Source organism: Hylobates moloch, unplaced genomic scaffold, assembly GCF_009828535.3.
Source record: "Hylobates moloch isolate HMO894 unplaced genomic scaffold, HMol_V3 SCAFFOLD_10, whole genome shotgun sequence".
NCBI lineage: Eukaryota > Metazoa > Chordata > Mammalia > Primates > Hylobatidae > Hylobates > Hylobates moloch.
The window spans coordinates 14,112,568-14,130,739 of NW_026652285.1; the positions used below are offsets into that span (position 1 = coordinate 14,112,568).

The following is an 18,172-nucleotide window of genomic DNA, read 5'->3' on the forward strand; positions in this document are numbered from 1 at the left end:
CGGCCAGGGCGGCCCCGCACCCTCTTGGCGCAGATTTCCCCAGCGGGGACCCCAGCGCGGCCGGCCCCAGTCTCGCGAGAGGACGTGGGCCCCGCCCAGCGCCCGACCCCGCCCGGCCCCACCTTCCCCTTGTCCCCCGCCCTCCCTCTTCCACTCCCCGCGGCGCGAGCGGCTGACTGCCCGGAGAGGAAACGGCATTCGGAGCTGCCCTCCCGCCCAGGCCGGCCCTGACGCGGGCCTCGACAGCCGGTAACAGGGAGCAGAGGTGGGAGTTAGCGAGGCGACCACGAAAACAGTGAAGGTCGGAACCAACGGCCTCCTCCGAGAAGGGTGAGGAAAGCGTCTGAGCCTCCCCCTTTTCTGGACTCCGCAGAGCCGCTGCGGGGTCGACCCCTCCCAGGGGCGGGGTCGCGCTGGGCAACTGCAGTCCTGGGGCCGACTGGGCGGGGTGCGCCCAGAAGCGGGGAGAAGGGGTCAGCTGGGGGCAGAGGGCACCCAGGCGGCGGGCGGCGGGGAGCAGGCTCCGGGGCCCAGGCCAGGGGTGGGGTCCTGGGGCCGGGACTCCTGCGGCGGGCGGGGAAGCCCCCGGCAGGCCGGTCCCTTCCGCCTCTCCTTTGGACCCTGACTGGAGGCCGGCGGGCGGGCGGGAGGTAGCGCGGCGCGAGGGGGCGGGTCCCAGCGGCGCTGGGCGCTGATTGGCTGAGCGCGTGTGGAATCGGGTGATGGGAAACGCAGCCCGGCTCTCCCGTCCCCTCCCGCTCCGCTCCCTGCCCCCCGTGGCGAATGTGCTGCGCGGCGGCGGGTGCTTACGCTCGCGGGGTTTGGCTGTTGCAGGCAGGAGCTGGGAGGAGGCGGCAGCGGCGGCAGAAACAGCAGCGGCGGCGGCGGCAGCTGGGAGGAGGTGGTGACGGTGGCAACGGCAGCGTCGGGGACGATGGCGCGACTGGTGGCAGTGTGCAGGGACGGGGAGGAGGAGTTCCCCTTCGAGAGGAGGCAGATTCCCCTCTACATAGACGACACCCTGACGGTGAGCGGGCCGGGCCGGGCTGGGCCCGCCGCTCCCCTGGCAGCTGTTTCCCCTCCTCCCCCTCCCCCAGGCCGAGCGCTGCGCACTGGAGAAAGAGTGTGTTGCAACTCCTAGGCGAGGCCTTCTCTTCAGCAGGCCCCACAAACTCGCCTTTGCAGTGGGTGGCTCGGTAACCTTTGTCGGCCCCAAGCCCGGAGCTCCGTACGCACTCCCTCTCTCCAGATTTTCCTTCTTTTGGAACCTTCTTCCTTGACCCTTTCCCTTTAGGAGACGCTGCTTTTGCCAAGGCACGCATCTCAGAGAGGGATTGAAGGATCTTGGGCGTTTAGGGCCTACCCCTTACAGAAACCACTTACCCTCGGGGAGGCTTAATTACCTGGAAATGTCGCAGCTGCACTGCTACCTGTGTATTTTCTGTTTTAACACTGGTAGCTCTCACCACATAAGCTTAATTACTGGGAGCAGAGTGACATGCTCGTGCACAGTCAAGATTCCACTAAAATGGTTTGATTTCGTTGTAAATAGTCTCATATTGCCTAATGCATTAAAACTCTTGAAATGATTGTACTGCTAGGCCCTGTGTCTTCAAAACGGGCTTTCTTGGCATTATTTAGTTTACAGGTGGACTTTTTTTTTTTTTTAAAGGAAGCCACATTATTGAATGTGTAAGAGTACTATAAAAAGCTGATTGCTCATCTTGAGTGTCAAGACCCAGTTCCGGGTACTTTATTCTTTAGATTTGGTAGTGTAGCATTACCGACCCTCTGTCCTGTGTTGCTGTACTATCTCCTTTAAAAGGAAATGGCTGAAATTTGAATTGAATCTGAACAGGAAATGAGTGCAGTTGCTTGCCACTATTTCTTAAGAAATGAAATTAACCTTTTCCGAATATCTTTTGAAATCTGCGTTTTGATGATGCTGAAGCTTTGGATTATACATTTGCTTATTTCGATAAGGTGCACCTAAGTCTCTTCATCTCATCAGTATTCTTTTGCTATCAAAGGCAGTTGATCAGTTTTGTTCCTCAATATTTTTTTTTTGCAAATGTCTACCGAAGTTTTTTCAAATTTTATGTAAAATGCAAGTCATTGTAGAGATGCCAGTCTATGCCTTTATGCTTGCCAGTCTCAATTAAGACTTGATTGAGCTGCAGCACTTTAAAAAGGATTAGAAGAGCTATTGAATGACTTAATTTATTAGAAGTTTTTAAGTAACAGCATCTACAATTATTCAAGTGCATTTATTTTTCATGAAAAAGGTAGAATGATTTGTTCTGACATAAAGTAAATAGTGTTGATGCATTAGAAATTGTGTGTCTTGATTATGATTTCTGTACTTTTTGCGTTAGAAGTATAATGGACTTGTATTTTTAAATAGTTGAAACTAGCACTGTGATCATATTAAATAATGCATTTCTCAGTTTGGACTCCAGATAGGGATTCATTTGTTGATATTTTCTTTTTTCTCCCCCCCTGCCAACATAAACACTTCTGAAGCATATAGTTATGATATCAGCCTTTAAGGTTTATTGTCCCACAATGGCTGTGGAGTTAAAAAAAAAAAAAAAATTCAGTGAGTTTGGATATAAGATTATTATTTAATGAATAATCATAACATAGGAAAACATATCAAAACATAGGGAAAACCAACATAAATAGTCTTTAAAAGACACTAGTTCTTGGTATATTCACATAACCTCCTTTGTGAATGCAGCACATTAATATATCTGTCATATAGCACTTTAAAATGGCCAACTTTTTAGGTGCTTTTATACTGTATTCTCTCCACAATGATGTGACTTTCCAAAATTTTCCACTGAAAAAGATGTAACCTTGCAATGTGGTTTAGTATGAAACTTACTTTGCACTGTATCTGGCGGTTGAATTTTGCTTTTACTGTACTGTGGACTTGTGACTAAGGCAAATAAAACTTGAGCTCACTTAATTTAAATATCTCAAAAGAACATTTAGGAAAAGGCGCAGTTTTTCTTTGCTTCAGAATGGGTTTTTATCACAAAGGAATGAGTGAGATTTATTTGTGTTGGAACTTCTGCACAGTCATTGCATGCTGTGAGTGAATGTTAGTGAAAATTCTTGTCAAGGGAAACAAGTTTCTTTCAGGATATTCTACCAAATACTACTGAAAGGGAGAATGCAGAGCAAAACACCTGTTGGGAAAGAAGAGGAAAAGGGAGGAGGGAAGGAAGATGCCCCTATCAGAGTTTTATGCTCTGCACTGTTCCTTTGATAGATGGCAGTGCATGCCTGAAGTTAACCTTAGGTTTTGTCTTTGTCCCTAGGGTCTGTAGGTATTGCACTGAGGAAACGTCGTTGGAACTTATTTCAAATAGTAGTCTTAGGATTTTGATAGTAGCTAAATGTTGCAATATAGTTACAATGTTTACAGGCAGTTGCAGACTTTATCATTTTAGTTGGGATGCTGAAACGCCACCCTTAGTTAAACTGGCAGTTGTAACTTGGACTTGTAAAATGAAATTAACAAACTTGTATGTAGAGTAGTAGCCTTAGGCCGGGTTTGGTGGCTCACCCTTGTAATCCTAGCGCTTTGGGAGGCTGAGGCAGGTGGATTACTGGAGGTCAGGAATTCAAGACCAGCCTGGCCAACATGGCAAAACCCCGTCTCTACTAAAGATACAAAAATTAGCCAGGCATAGTGGTGGGCCCCTGTAATCCCAGCTACTCAGGAGGCTGAGGCAGGAGAATCCCTTGAACCTGGGAGGTGGAGGTTGCGGTGAGCCGAGATCTCACCACTGTACTCCAGCCTGGGCGACAAGAGCAAGACTCTGTCTCAAAAAAAAAAAAAAAAAAAAAGTAGCCTTAGGCCCGGCGCTGTGGCTCACGCCTGTAATCCTAGCACTTTGGGAGGCCGAGGCCGGCGGATTGCCTGAGCTTAGGAGTTTGAGACCAGCCTGGGCATGTGGTGAAAATCTGTCTACTGAAATACAAAAAAATCTGGGTGTGGTGGAGTGCGCCTGTACACCCAGCTACTGATGACGCTGAGGCAAGAGAATTGATTGAACCCCCAAGAGGTGGAGGTTGCAGTGAGCCGAGATTGCGCTACTGCACTCCAACCTGGGAGACAAAGTGAAACTCTGTTTCAAAAAAAAAAAAAGAAAGCCTCTTCTTTTATGTGATATGCCGTATCCATGTTTGGAAGATTCCCATGGTAGTTCAGTGAGCTTGAACACGAGTATAGGATAGGGCTGATGTAGGTGTATTTGAGAAAATCCCAAATAAGTTGGTGGAATGGTGAAATATTTAAGAAAGTTTTATACTCTGTGGCTAAAATGTTGTTCAGTGTTACTACAATTATAAAATAACAGGTAGAATACAGATTTGATTTTAGAGAAATCTGAAGAATTAAATTTTTTTTTTTTTTTGAGACAAAGTCTCGCTCTGTCGCCCAGGCTGGAGTACAGTGGCCTGATCTTGGCTCATTGCAACCTCTGCCTCTCGGGCTCAAGTGATTCTCCTGCCTCAGCCTCCTGAGTAGCTGAGATTACAAGTGCGCGTCACCACGCCCAGCTAATTTTTTTGTATTTTTAGAAGAGATGGGGTTTCCCTATGTTGGCCAGGCTGGTCTCGAACTCCTGACCTCAGGTGATCTGTTTGCCTCTGCCTCCCAAAGTGCTGGGATTACAGGTGTGTGCCACCACACCCGGCCAAAATATATATTCCTTCTAAAATCTTGAAAAATAACTACAAAACAAATTACCCTTAGTCATACGTCTCAGGGATAAGCAGCATTTGGTGTAATTTCAGTCCTAGACACACACATAGATACAGAGTTAATATATTGTTTTCTGTAACATTTTTTGTCCTTATTTATTTCACTAAATGTAATTTTGAAAACATTTTTTCTTGTCATTCTTAAACATTTTTAATGGCTGTGTAATATTGTGTTGTATGACATTCTGTAATTATTTTTGCACTGTTGGACATGGAGGTTGTTCTAGTTTTTGCTGTGAATAAACTAAGAACATAAATAATGCAAAAGTCTTTGCATTAAAATGTTTTCTCAGGCTTTTGGAAGTGGAATTACTGGTTGGATCAAAGGATAAGAACCTTTTGTAAAGTTCCAGGTACATATTGTCAAATTGCTATGTTTTTTTTTTTTTTTTTTTGAGATGGAGTCTCACTGTGTCACCTAGGCTGGAGTGCAGTGGTGTGATCTTGGCTCACTGCAACCTCTGCCTTCCAGGTTTAGGTGATTCTTGGGCCTCAGCCTCCTGAGTAGCTGGGATTACAGGCGCCCACCACCATGCCCGGCTAGTTTTTGTATTTTTAGTAGAGACGAGGCTTCACGATTTTGGCCAGGCTGGTCTTGAACTCCTGACTTCAAGTGATCCGCCTGCCTCGGCCTCCCAAAGTGCTGGGATTACAGGCATGAGCCACTGCGCCTGGCCAGATTGTTACATTTCTGCATTGCAGTTTACTCTCCTAATTTAAACCAATCTAAATAGACTACTCTGATAAGAGTTTGGGTTTTTTTTTTCTTTTTATTCTTGTTTGCATGTACAGCGTTAATCTGATAAGAGTTCTTAATGTCTTACACTTTAAAAAAATAATAAATGGTAGCATATCCACTTGGGAATTCGATGTTTTGTAATTGTTAAAAGTTTAGCATTTAATGTTTTCTTTCAACTTTTAACAGTTAATTTTACTGAGGGTGATAGATGTTACAAATTGTATGGAGTAAAACCAAAATGACAGTGATTTTAATAAGTGCAAACTTAGTATATTGTTGGTTAGAACTTGTGAGAATGCGCTAAAAACAGATTTTTTTTGTGGTCAGGAGAAACCAGAACAGATACTTAAGAGTGAAAGTGGGTAATGGATTCAATAAACTTTATAAAGCAGTAATTGCAGCACAATAACTTGTTCTATTTGTGGCTAGTTATGGGTAGGGAACCTCTTCATGAAGCTGAATGCTAATGATGCCTCTATAAAACCACACCTGAAATACTTTACAGAACTGTCTTCCTTTAGGTAACCTAGAATCTCAAGATTAAGTTAAGGAAGTGGTTTTAAAGAATGAAAAACAAATTGTGCTACTAGCCTCTTTGCCTTCCCCTTTTTATTTTCATCTCTTAAAACACTGAACAGCATATAGTGATTGGCCAGAAAACAGTAAGGTAAAAAGCCATTGTCCTAAGTGTTTGAAAGGCGAGGACACAGTATTTAGTTTGAGTGCATTGTCTCCAGCCAGGGTAGTGAGTAAATCCAAGAGAAAATTTAGTAGTGTGTAAGCTGATGAAACCAGGAAAGATAGAAATAGATTAGATCTTAGTATTTTTGGTACTAATTAGGTGAAAATGAAATGACTGGAAACAAGCTTTGTTTTTAAAAATAACCCTGTTCTTTATTGACTTTTTTTTTTTGAAACGGAGTTTTGCTCTTGTCGCCCAGGCTGGCGTGCAATGGCACAATCTCGGCTCAGCCCAACCTCTGCCTTCCGGATTCAAGTGATTCACCTGTCTCAGCCTCCCAAGTAGCTAGGATTACAGGCATGTGCCACTATGGCTAATTTTTTGTATTTTTAGTACAGACAGGGTTTCTCCATGTTGGTCAGGCTGGTCTCAAACTCAGGACCTGAGGTGATCCACCCGCCTCGGCCTCCCAAAGTGTTGGGATTACGGGCGTGAGCCACCGGCTTCTTTATTGACTTCTTAAAAAGAATTCCTAAATCAGGTATTATCCATATAATTAAAATATTTTAGGCTGAGCGCGGTGGCTCATGCCTGTAATCCCAGCACTTTTGGAGGCCTCGGAGGGCGGATCACCTGAGGTCAGGAGTTCGGGACCAGCCTGGCCAACATGGTGAAATCCTGTCTCTACTAAAAATACAAAAATTAGTTGGGCGTGGTGGTACGCCTGTAATCCCAGCTACTTGGGAGAATTGCTTGAACCTGGGAGGCAGAGGCTGCAGTGAGTTGAGATTGAGCTACTGCACTCCAGCCTAGGCAACAGAGTGAGACCCTGTCTCAAAAAAAAAATTTTACAAATCAGCTCGCAGGTCTCAGTATTATTAGACGTGTTCTTTGATCTCCGTTTCAATTTTTAAAACAGTTGATCAGAATAGAAATACATACTGAGTCAGAATTTAGGATTTTGCCAAAGAACCAGACTAGAGAGATTTTGATTTGGTTAAATAAGGAATATTCTTTGTTTCTTAAATTGATAGCTTTGATCTTTAAACAGTATAGATAATTGTCATTTTTTATTACGGCTATTGCTATGTGGTGAAATGGTGTATATTTGTATCAAGCAAGTGAAAATATAAATCACAGTTTTAGTTACTTAAATGGCAGGTTTGGAGTGACCTGCAATATTCTGTTGAGTTACGTGGTTCCAAAAGTTTATACCTTTTTAATGACTTGACAGTTAAATTTTTATGTGTCTTAAACCTTTTGATGATTCCAGAAAATATGAGTTAATTGAACTATTAACTATTTTATTGCTTTTATTATAATAGTTTTTTGGACCAGGATTTCCAATATCAGGATTTTTTTTTTTAATTTGAGTAGACCATGTTAATTAGAATAAATACAATAGGCAGTATGGATCATTAGATATTTTGCTCATTTCAGTCATCCTCACCAGATCATTTATAGCTACAGCATTAAAATAGACCATTGACTTCAGTTTTGCTTTGTACTGTTGATAATGTATGAAAGTGCTTATAACAATGTCTAATACATATAAAGTGTCTTTGTTATTACTTATTGCTACCCCCCTTTGGAGGTATTAATAAGAAGACTGAGAAGGAAAACTAGAAACAAGATCTCAGGGTTGATAAATCTGAAAATTGGATTGACATTTGGACATTTCTTCTGTATGTATGGAAGAAAAAACTTCCAGAATGGTAAAAGCTATTGAAATGGGTCGGGCGCGGTGACTCACGCCTGTAATCCCAGCACTTTGGGAGGCCGAGGCAGGCAGATTGCCTGAGCTCGGGAGTTTGAAACCAGCCTGGGCAACATGGCAAAACCCTGTTTCTACTAAAAATACAAAAAATTAACCGTGTTTGGTGGCAGGTGCCTGTAATCCTAGCTACTCAGGAGGCTGAGGCAGGAGAATTGCTTGAACCTAGGAGGCGGAGGTTGCAGTGAGCCGAGATTGCGCCACTGTACTCCAGCCTGGGTGACAGAACGAGACTCTGTCTCAAAAAAAAAAAAAAAAAGGCTATCGAAATGGAAGCATGTCTCTAAACATGGTATAGTGAATATAGAATTGGAAGCAAGGAGCATTAACTCTTCCCTCCCATAATATATAGTATATATGCATTGTAATACATTTGGGAAATTTAGGAACACATACAGAAAAAGTTGTCTTACTACCTAGAGATAGCCACATCTAATATGTTTTCTTTTTTTGAAAGATTAAGTATACACACTAAAAATTTGAATTGTGTTGTACATGCAGTCTGGATTAAGTTAGTATTTGCATCATAGTCCATCCTCTTAGTACCTATTTGTCTCTCTGCTTCATATATCTCATATTGCTCCATTATCAAATCAAGAAAAACTCTTAAATCTATTGCTTACATTTGACTTAGCTGTTAATGAGGCCTCATTTTGTTGCTAGAACAAGCATGTTTTAAATTTCTCTAATATGGAAGGAAAGGAATGGTCACATCCATTAAAGAAGCAGGTCTTTGGTGCTGGTTGGGGAAGGGAGTGATCTTTTTAAGATCGTATTCAACTGGGTAGGGATATTTTGTTTTTGCCTTAAATGGGTGTTTTTGTCTTGACTTCACTCTTTGGTTTTGTAGAGTTTGTGGTCCTTGTTATGTGGAAATGTGGAAATAGTTTGTCCTAGTACAATATGTTTGATCTTTAACAATGTTTTAGTTAAGATATACATGTGTTAACTTTCATTGTTTTGAAGGCATATCTTTTTCCCCCACATTTTAATACCTGAAATCAGGATGCTGCTTTAATTTGATGACATCTTATAGTAAAAATGGCTTGTAGTGATACATAACTATGGTACTACTTAAAATCTGTGGTGTGACAACAGAACAGTAAAATGTACTAATTACACATTCCCATTATGTGACATACTGAAGCCTCCTTAAGTTTCATATGCCTTCCTATGGTAGTGAATTTTGACAATTGAATAAGTATATCAATGTGCCCTTTTTGTTCATAATTAGAGCAAACATTTACTATGTGCCAGGCAGGCACTGTTCCGGCCGGGCACAGTGGCTCACGCCTGTAATCCCAGTACTTTGGGAGGCTGAGGTCAGGAGTTCGAGACCAGCCTGGCCAACATGGTGAAACCCCGTCTCTACTAAAAATACAAAAATTAGCTGGGCATGGTGGTGGGTTCCTGTAATCCCAGCTACTCGCGAGGCTGAGGCAGGAGAATTGCTTGAACCCAGGAGGTGGAGGTTGTGATGAGCTGAAATCATGCCACTGCATTCCAGCCTAGGTGACGGATGAAGACTCCGTCTCAAAAAAAAAAAAAAAAAAAGGAAATTTGTCTTGTGTACTCGATTTTTTTTTTGGACAGAATTGCACTCTTGTTGTCCAGGCTGGAGTGCAGTTGTGCGATTTTGGCTCGCTGCAACCTCCGCCTCCCGGGTTCAAGCGGTTCTCCTGGCTCAGCCTCCCAAGTAGCTAGGATTACAGGCATGCACCACCAAACCCAGCTAATTTTATATATTTAGTAGAGACGCGGTTTCTCCATGTTGGTCAGGCTGGTGTCGAACTCCCGACCTCAGGTGATCCGCCGCCCCCTACCCCACCGGCCTCCCAAAGTGCTGCGATTATAGGCGTGAGCCACTGCACCGGGCCATGTACTTGGATTTAACAAAATTTTTTGGGGGGCTAGGGATGGGTGCAAATCTGGCTTTCACGGGACTATTTCTGGAATTTGTAGGCTGTATCCTGTTCTCAGAGGGGTAAAATAATTGATTGCTGTTCTGTTTGCATTTTAAGATGGTGATGGAATTTCCTGACAATGTGTTAAATCTCGATGGACATCAGAATAATGGTGCACAGCTAAAGCAGTTCATTCAGGTAATAGTTTTTTCAATCAGTGTTTTTAATGGTGTATGTGTATTTTAAAGACTCATTTAAAATGTAACTGTATTAATTTTATATAGGATTCTCTAGGTCTTAATATTGCACTGAAATTGCTCTTTCACCATTGCTATAGTAAGCATGCATAGTTACTTACCTGATTTATGTAACTGCCGTGTGGAAAAGAATTGGTGGTGGTGTGTTAATATTTTACATGTCCATAAGACTTTAATTTTAAAACCAGGCCATCTTTCCTAGTTTTTAAAAGATAAGGTATATAATTTTTCATTAAAAACTTGTTGGTTTCCTGCTGTAGTAATTGTTTTGTTCAGACAAAATAATCCTATATTATGAACTTTCTGATGTTTGTTTAATTCCTGAGAAATATAGTACTTTATAAATACGCTTAAATGCAATATACAGTGGTCCCTCAGTATCCGTGGGGGATAGTTCAAGGATCCCTATGCAAACCAAAACCCACAATGCTTATAGAAAATGGTGTAGTAAGGGCTGGGCATGGTGGCTTATGCCTGTAATCCCAGCATTTTGGGAGGCCAAGGCAGGTGGATCGCTTGAGTTCAGTAGTTAGAGACCAGCCTGGGCAACATGGCAAAACCCTGTTTCTACAGAAAATGCAAAAAAGTTGGACAGACATGGCGGCATGTGCCTGGGGTCCCAGCTACTCAGTAGGCTCAGGTGGGAGATCTCTTGAGCCCAGGAGGCAGAGGTTGTTGTAGTCAGCTGAGATCGCATCACTGCACTCCAGCCTGGGCAATAGAGTGAGACCTTGTCTCAGAAAAAATAAGATGTATATTTGCATATAACCTCTGCACATCCTCCCATATACTTTAAAGCATATTTAGATTACTTATAGTACCTAATACAATGTAAATGCTGTGTAAATAGTAGTTGTACTGCATCTTTAGGGAATAATGACAAGGAAGAAAAGTCTGTATATGTTTAGTACAGATGGCACCATCCTTTTTTTCCCGTCAAATATTTTCAATCTTTGGTTGGTTAAATTCACAGATGTAGAACTCATGGTTATGGAGGGCTGACCGTAATTAAGATATTGGAAGATGACTTGTTAGTTTACTTCAGAACTCTTATTTCTACTTTTAGAGAAAACTTTGAATGCAAGGGTAATGGTAAATGTGAGAAAATGCTTCTTGGGAATTATCCTAATTTCCTATCTGTTTTTGGTAAATCTGAAAGTGTTAACTGCAGTTAACTATAACTCCATCAGGTAGAAGTTACTTACTAGAGTTTGCTCATTTCTCCGCAACAGTAGCTCTCAGTTATTTTTCTACCTTGTCATAACCAGCAGATACAATTCATAAGCGGCAGCATGCTAGTTACTCACTTCCCTACATAAGGAAGATAGGCCATGTTTTCTCCCTCTAATCCGTAATACACCTGTTCATGCCTCTGGATTGCGAATTGCTGCTCCACACGATTACCATCCTAACTTGACTTCTATAGCTAAACATAGTGATAGTAAGTGTGTTGTTAAAAGTTGTAAAAACAAAACAACACACAAAATACAGGCCAGGCGTGGTGGCTCACGCCTGTAATACTAGCACTTTGGGAGGCTGAGGCGGGTGGATCACAAGGTCAAGAGATCAAGACCATCTTTGCCAACATGGTGAAACCCCATCTCTACTAAAAATACTAAAATTAGTTGGGCATGGTAGTGCACACCTGTAGTCCCAGCTACTCAGGAGGCCGAGGCAGGAGAATCGCTTGAACCCAGGAGGCAGAGGTTGCAGTGAGCTGAGATTGTGCTACTGCACTCCAGCCTGGTGAGAGAGCGAGATTCCATCTCAAAAAACAAAAACAAACCAAAAAAAAGGTACAGCTGTATTGTGCTTTTTTTGTGTGTGTGTGTGTTGTGAGAGGACTGGCCTAATACTCACTGAACCAGCCCTACATTTCCAGATGCAGGACTGCTTTTTGGCATACTAAGCAGAGTTGTTTATATACCCTAGATTCTAGAGCAAGGGGGTTTGTGGTGCAAATTCCGTACGGCATGGACAAGGCTGACTACTTTGCCTTTCTGACTCAGTTGCAGGTACAGCGGATAAACCCTGTCCAGGTTGTACTTACTGCACAAGAATAGGAACCAGTAGTAGTGAAAGTGTAATTTTATGTCTTTTTAAAGGACACTCCTTCATTTTCTTTCCCTCTTTCAGCGACATGGTATGCTTAAGCAACAGGATCTAAGTATTGCCATGGTGGTGACATCACGCGAAGTCCTGAGTGCACTTTCTCAGCTTGTCCCATGTGTTGGTTGTCGTCGCAGTGTGGAGCGCCTCTTTTCCCAGCTTGTAGAGTCTGGAAATCCTGCTCTTGAACCCCTAACAGTAGGGCCCAAGGGAGTCCTGTCTGTAACTAGAAGCTGCATGACTGATGCAAAGAAGCTTTATACATTATTTTATGTACATGGGTAAGTATAATCAATTAGGAGAAAACGGGTTTGTTAAATTTTAAAACAGCTTGGTGGCAGTGGCAGCTTATTTTCTTGATGGAAAGATTGAGTCTAATTTAATAATTTTATTGAGTAAGTTGTACGTACCAGTGAATGTAAAGTTTCTGCTCTCCACGTGGAGAGAGGCAGACAGTAAGCAAATACTCAATTTGTCAGGGATGATAAGTTAGAAAAATCAGTAAGGGAGGTAGAGAATGGAGCGGGGGTAGAATTATTGTGGAGGGTGGTCAGGGAAGGCCTCCCTGATAAAATGACATTGAATATAGACTTGAATGAAGTGAGCAAGTGAATCTTGTAGAAAACTGGGGGAAGGCAGAGAAGGAACAGCTAGTGTAAAGGTTCTGAGGTTGGGGTTTTATTGGCATGTTTGAGGAATAGTAAGGAAGCCCTTGTGGCTGGAGCCAGATGAATGAAGGGAACAGTAATAAAAGATGGGGTCAGCAGAGTAATAAGGCCGGGCGTAGTGGCTCATGCCTGTAATCCCAGCACTTTGGGAGGCCGAGGCAGGCAGATCACGAGGTCTGGAGTTCGAGACTAGCCTGACCAACGTGGTGAAACCCCGTCTCTACTAAAAATACAAAAATTAGCTGGTGGCGTGTGGCTGTAATCACAGCTATTCAGGAGGCTGAGGCAGGAGAATCACTTGAACCCAGGAGGCAGAGGTTGCAGTGAGCCGAGATCACGCCACTGCAGTCCAGCCAGGGCGACAGAGTGAGACTCCATTTCAAAAAGAAAAAAAGAAGAGTGACTGGGCACAGTGGCTCACGCCTATAATCCCAACACTTTGGGAGGCCGAGGCAGTTGGATTGCCTGAGCTCAGGAGTTGAAGACCAGCCTGGGCAACACGGTGAAACCGAGTCTCTACTAAAAATACAAAAAATTAGCCAGGAGTAGTGGCAGGTCCCTGTAATCCCAGCTACTCGGGAGGCTGAGGCAGGAGAATCTGTTGAACCCGGGAGGCGGCAGTTGCAGTGAGCTGAGATCACGCATTGCACTCCAGCCTGGGCAACAAGAGTAAAGCTCCATCTCAAAAAAAAAAAAAAAAAAAGTAATAAAAGGTCCAGTCATATTTTTATTTTTTTCAGACAGAGTTTCGCTATTGTTGCCCAGGCTGGAGTGCAGTGGCGCGATACCGGATCACTACAACCACTGCCTCCCGGGTTCAAGCGATTCTCCTGCCTCAGCCTCCCGAGTAGCTGGGATTACAGGTGCCCACTACCACGCTCGGCTTTTTTTTTGTATTTTTTAGTAGAGACAGGATTTCGCCATGTTGGTCTTGAACTCCTGACCTCAGGCGATCTGCCCGCCTCGGCCTCCCAAAGTGCTGGGATTACAGGCGTGAGCCACTGTGCCTGGCCGAGGTCTTTTGTTTTTACTCTGAGTGAGATGAGAAGCTTTGGGAAGGCTTTGAGCAGAAGAGTGGCATAGTCTGATGAAATTTGTCTTACTTTGACCTCTGTATTGAGAATGAATGATGGCCATGGACGTAGTGAAAAATGGTTATAAAGGATCCTGGATATATTTTGAGGAATGAGCCAATGGGATTTTTTGGATAGATTGGTTGTGAGGGAGGCCATCAAAGATGATTCTCAGATTTGTGATGTAAAGAATGGACAACAGGCCTTGTGTGGTTGCTCACACCTGTAATCCTAGCACTTTGGGAGGCCGGTAAGGGTGGATCACCAGAGGTCAGGAATTTGAGACCAGCCTGGCCAACATGGTGAAACTCCATCTCTACTAAAAATACAAAAATTAGCCGGGCGTGGTGGCAGGCGCCTGTAATCCTAGCTACTCGGGAGGCTGAGACAGGAATCGCTTGAACCCGGGAGGCGGAGGTTGCAGTGAGCCAAGATTGCACCACTGCACTCCAGCGTGGGCAACAGAGCGAGACTGTCTCAAAAAAAAAAAAAAAAAAGAATGGACAAATGGTTTCCATTTACCGAGATGGACAAGACTGAGGAGAAATGTAACAGAGCTCATCTTTGGGTGTGCTAAGTTTGAGATAGTGATTAGACATCCAAATACAATTCAGAGAGGTCTGGGTTAGAGCTGTAAGTTTGTCTCATTTAGTGAATATAAATAGGAAAAGAAGAAGAGGTCTGAAAAGTAAACCCTGAGGCTTTCCTATTTAGAGATGGCGGTAGGGACTTTTGATATTTACTGTGCCTGGGCTTGGGAAAATAAGCCTTGGAGTGTTTTTGAACAGAGGAATAATGTAATCTGATTCATGTTTTAAAAGGATCACTGTAGCTGCTGAGTGAGGCCTGGAATGTAAAGAGCAGAAGGTGCAGCAAGGAGACCATTTAGGAGGCCAGCTATTGCAGTTGACTAAGCTAGAGATTGGGTTGGACAGGGATGATAATGGTAGAGGTGATAAGAAGTGATCTGATTCTAGATTGGTTAATTTTTATTTAGCTTTTATTCTTTTTTTTTTTTTTTGAGACAGTCTCACTCTGTCTCAAGCTGGAGTGCAGTGGTGCAATCTTGGCTCATTGCTACCTCCGCCTCCCAGGTTCAAGTGATTCTCGTGCCTCAGCCTCCCGAGTAGCTGGGATTACAGGCGTGTACTGCCACACCTGTCTAATTTTTGTATTTTTTTTTTAGTAGAAATAGGGCTTCTCCATGTTGGCCAGGCTGGTCTCTAACTCCAAGTCTCAGTCTCCCAAAGTGCTGGGATTACAGGTGTGAGCCACCATGCCTGGCCTCATTTTAAAATTTTCTGTAGAGATGAAAATTTTGCTACGTTACCCAGGCTGGCTTTGAACTCCTGGCCTCAAGTGATCCTCTTACCTCAGCCTTCCAAAGTGCTGGGGTTATAGGCATGAGCTACTGCACCAGGCCTGATTCTAGATATATTTAAAGGGTAGAATTGACAAACTTTGCTCATTGGTTGGATGGAGGGTACAGATAGTAGTAGTGTGTATTCTATATTTGCATAAAATTTCTGTTGATGACTCCTCTTCAAGGATGTATTGTGTTTACATAATGTTTTGTGAGGTTTTTATATGTTTTTTAAAGACATGAGGTCTCACTATGTTGCCCTGGCTGGCCTCAAACCCTTGGGCTTAAGTGATCCTTTCACCTCGGCCTCCCAAATAGCCGGGACTACAGGTGTGTGCTTCTGCAACTGGTGTATTTACATAATGGCTGGGCAAGGGAAGATGGCTGAGAGTCAGGTAGCAGTCAGTGTTGAAATACGTGAGTGCCAGGCATTCTGCTAGATACAGTGGATAGAGAAAAGTGTTTTTTGTTTTGTTTTGTTTTGAGACTTCTCTCTAAAAGACAGTAAATAGAGATTTTAAAATTTGAAAGTAAAATGAATTAAACCCTTAATATGTTTTATTTTTAATTAGGTCCAAACTAAATGACATGATAGATGCTATTCCAAAAAGTAAGAAGAATAAGAGATGTCAGTTGCACTCCTTAGATACGCACAAGCCAAAACCTTTGGGGTAAGTAGAATTGAATACCAAGAGGCTTTGTCATTGTTAAGATGATATATTTGATCACATTTAGTAAAAGAAAGAAACCCACTGTTTGCTTTAATTCATTAATTGGTTATACTCTATATTCCAATGCCTGAGGGATACACCCCTAAGTGGACCCCTAAGCAGACCCCCAATCCTGGAGAGATGGGGGGGTCTTCGCTCCGGGGGGCACTGGTCATCTCCACCTGCAGCTTCCGGTGGCACATTTGATGCTAGGGAAACTCCAGGCTGGCAGCCTGCAGGCCCTGGTGAGTGCCCAGGCCCAGCGCAGACACCCCTGTTGCTCAGGGGAGGGGCCCTGGAAAAGCCTGAACGGGACTCTCACCAGGCAAGGTCCACATCCCAGGCAGGGCTGGGGTTTGACGCTGGTTTTCTGAGTGACATGGCTGGGGCCACAGCTGGGCTGAGACTGGTGGGGTTGGGGAGGGGTCTCCCATCCCACCCCCACCCCACACAAACCGATTCCTTGCTGGATTGCGACCTCTTCTGGCCTCGGTTTCCCAGCCAGTCCCGGCCGGACCGGACAGGCACCCTCGGGGGCGGGAAAAGGTGCCGGAGAGCCTGCCGGGCGGGCCTCAGCCCCGGGACTCCGGCGCTTGCCTGCTCCATGGGGCTCGGGGCTCGGGGCTCCGGGCTCGGTAGGGGAGGAGGGGGGTCCTTTCTGCTCCAGGACAACTGGCGCAATCGGTGGGCGAAGGTCCGCGGCTCTGGAGAACGCCGCGGCGGGGTCCACGGACACCAGAGGAGGAACCGCCAAGGTTGTTCCAAAGGACAAGCGGCCCGGCCCGGCGCGGCGGTCCTCCTAGTTCTTCGGCCCGCGCGCCACCCGGGAGGCCGAAGCGGCCCCAGCCCTGGGCCCCCTCCCCAGACCGCCCCAGCCCCGACCCTCCGCTGCGGGGCCCTCCCGGAGCGGCCGGCCAGCGGGGAGCGACCACGCTGCCGGCTGCAACGCGTGTCTCCCCGGGAAGCAGCTCCTCCCTTCCCGGGAACAAAAGCGGCTGCCGGCGCCTGAGCTCCCAAAGGGCTGGCGGGCAGGGAGCGGGCGCCGCGCCGGCTCACCGGAGCCCAGCCCCGGAAATGGGACACCCCCAGCGGGTGCCCCCAAACTTCCCACCTCTCTGGTTCGGTCGGGGGAGGGGTCGGGGCCGGGCCCGTGGGCAGGGCGCGGAGAGCGCGCGAAGCTCTTAGGGGTCTGCGGCCCCGCGGCGGGGTGTTATGCCAAGGGAGAACGCGAGGACGCGATGGGGAGGGACCGAGGGCACCGCGAAGCCGGGACCACTAGGACCCAAGCCAGTGGAGGGGCGCAAAGTCGGCGAGTTGGAAACTAACTGCAATCGTCCACTCGTAGCCTTCGGCGTCCGGCTTGTTCTCTGGCGGCTTGGCGGGCGGCTGCACAGGGCTGGACCTGGGCTGGATCCTCAGGCTCCGAAGATATGGTCCCCATCCTCGTCGTCGTGACACTCGGGACAAGTGGAGAACCATCAGGACAGGGACCCACAGAACGCACGCTCACACGTTCCTGCAGGTGCCAGCACATGCTGGGCTCCGTTCGCTCTCATGGGACACACGCAGGTGTGCAAGGACAATGCAAGTGCACACACACATGTGCAGACACGTAGTGGAAGCATCCACTCGCTCACACCTGTAGGACACACACACACACACAAACATATGCACACATACAGAGTTGGTCGAGGATGCTGTAACACAGGACACCCCCTAATGCACGCGCGTGCGCGTACACACACACACACACACACACAGGTGATCAAGGGCACCCAGGGCAGAATCTTCCATACCCCCAAGCACCCCTAACGAGACGCACAAACATGCATCCATAGAAGTAATCAGGGGACCCTGGGCACAACTCCGTCTCTCCTTCCCCATCTACCAGTACACGGAGTCACACTCCTAGGCATGTGTGGACAGGCTGCCTACACACGGGCAGGACATGTACATGCTCAACTGTACAAGGACACTGCGGGCACAGTCTGTGCACACGTATTCTCAGGTCACATAAACACAGCACTCTGTAACCTGGAGTCAGTCCCTCACTTGGTCAGTGAGTGGGCTGAAGCACCCACTGGGACAGGGTGGCTGAGAACCAGGACAGGGCCTGG

General features: G+C 45.5%; 2 protein-coding genes across 2 annotated transcripts in view; both read left to right on the forward strand.

The window, feature by feature from the left end:
- The window catches only part of LOC116474328 (gametogenetin-binding protein 2-like), a 176,338-nt gene that overhangs the window by 111,414 nt on the left and 46,752 nt on the right, over positions 1 to 18,172 (forward strand). The window lies entirely within an intron of this gene.
- On the forward strand, positions 143 to 18,155 carry LOC116474545 (gametogenetin-binding protein 2-like). Its single transcript, XM_032163063.2, has 6 exons — positions 143 to 330; positions 835 to 1,027; positions 9,993 to 10,073; positions 12,269 to 12,522; positions 15,918 to 16,016; positions 17,401 to 18,155. The coding sequence occupies exons 2-6, from the start codon at positions 935 to 937 to the stop codon at positions 17,669 to 17,671; spliced, it is 798 nt and encodes a 265-aa protein (XP_032018954.1). The 5' UTR covers positions 143 to 330; positions 835 to 934; the 3' UTR covers positions 17,672 to 18,155.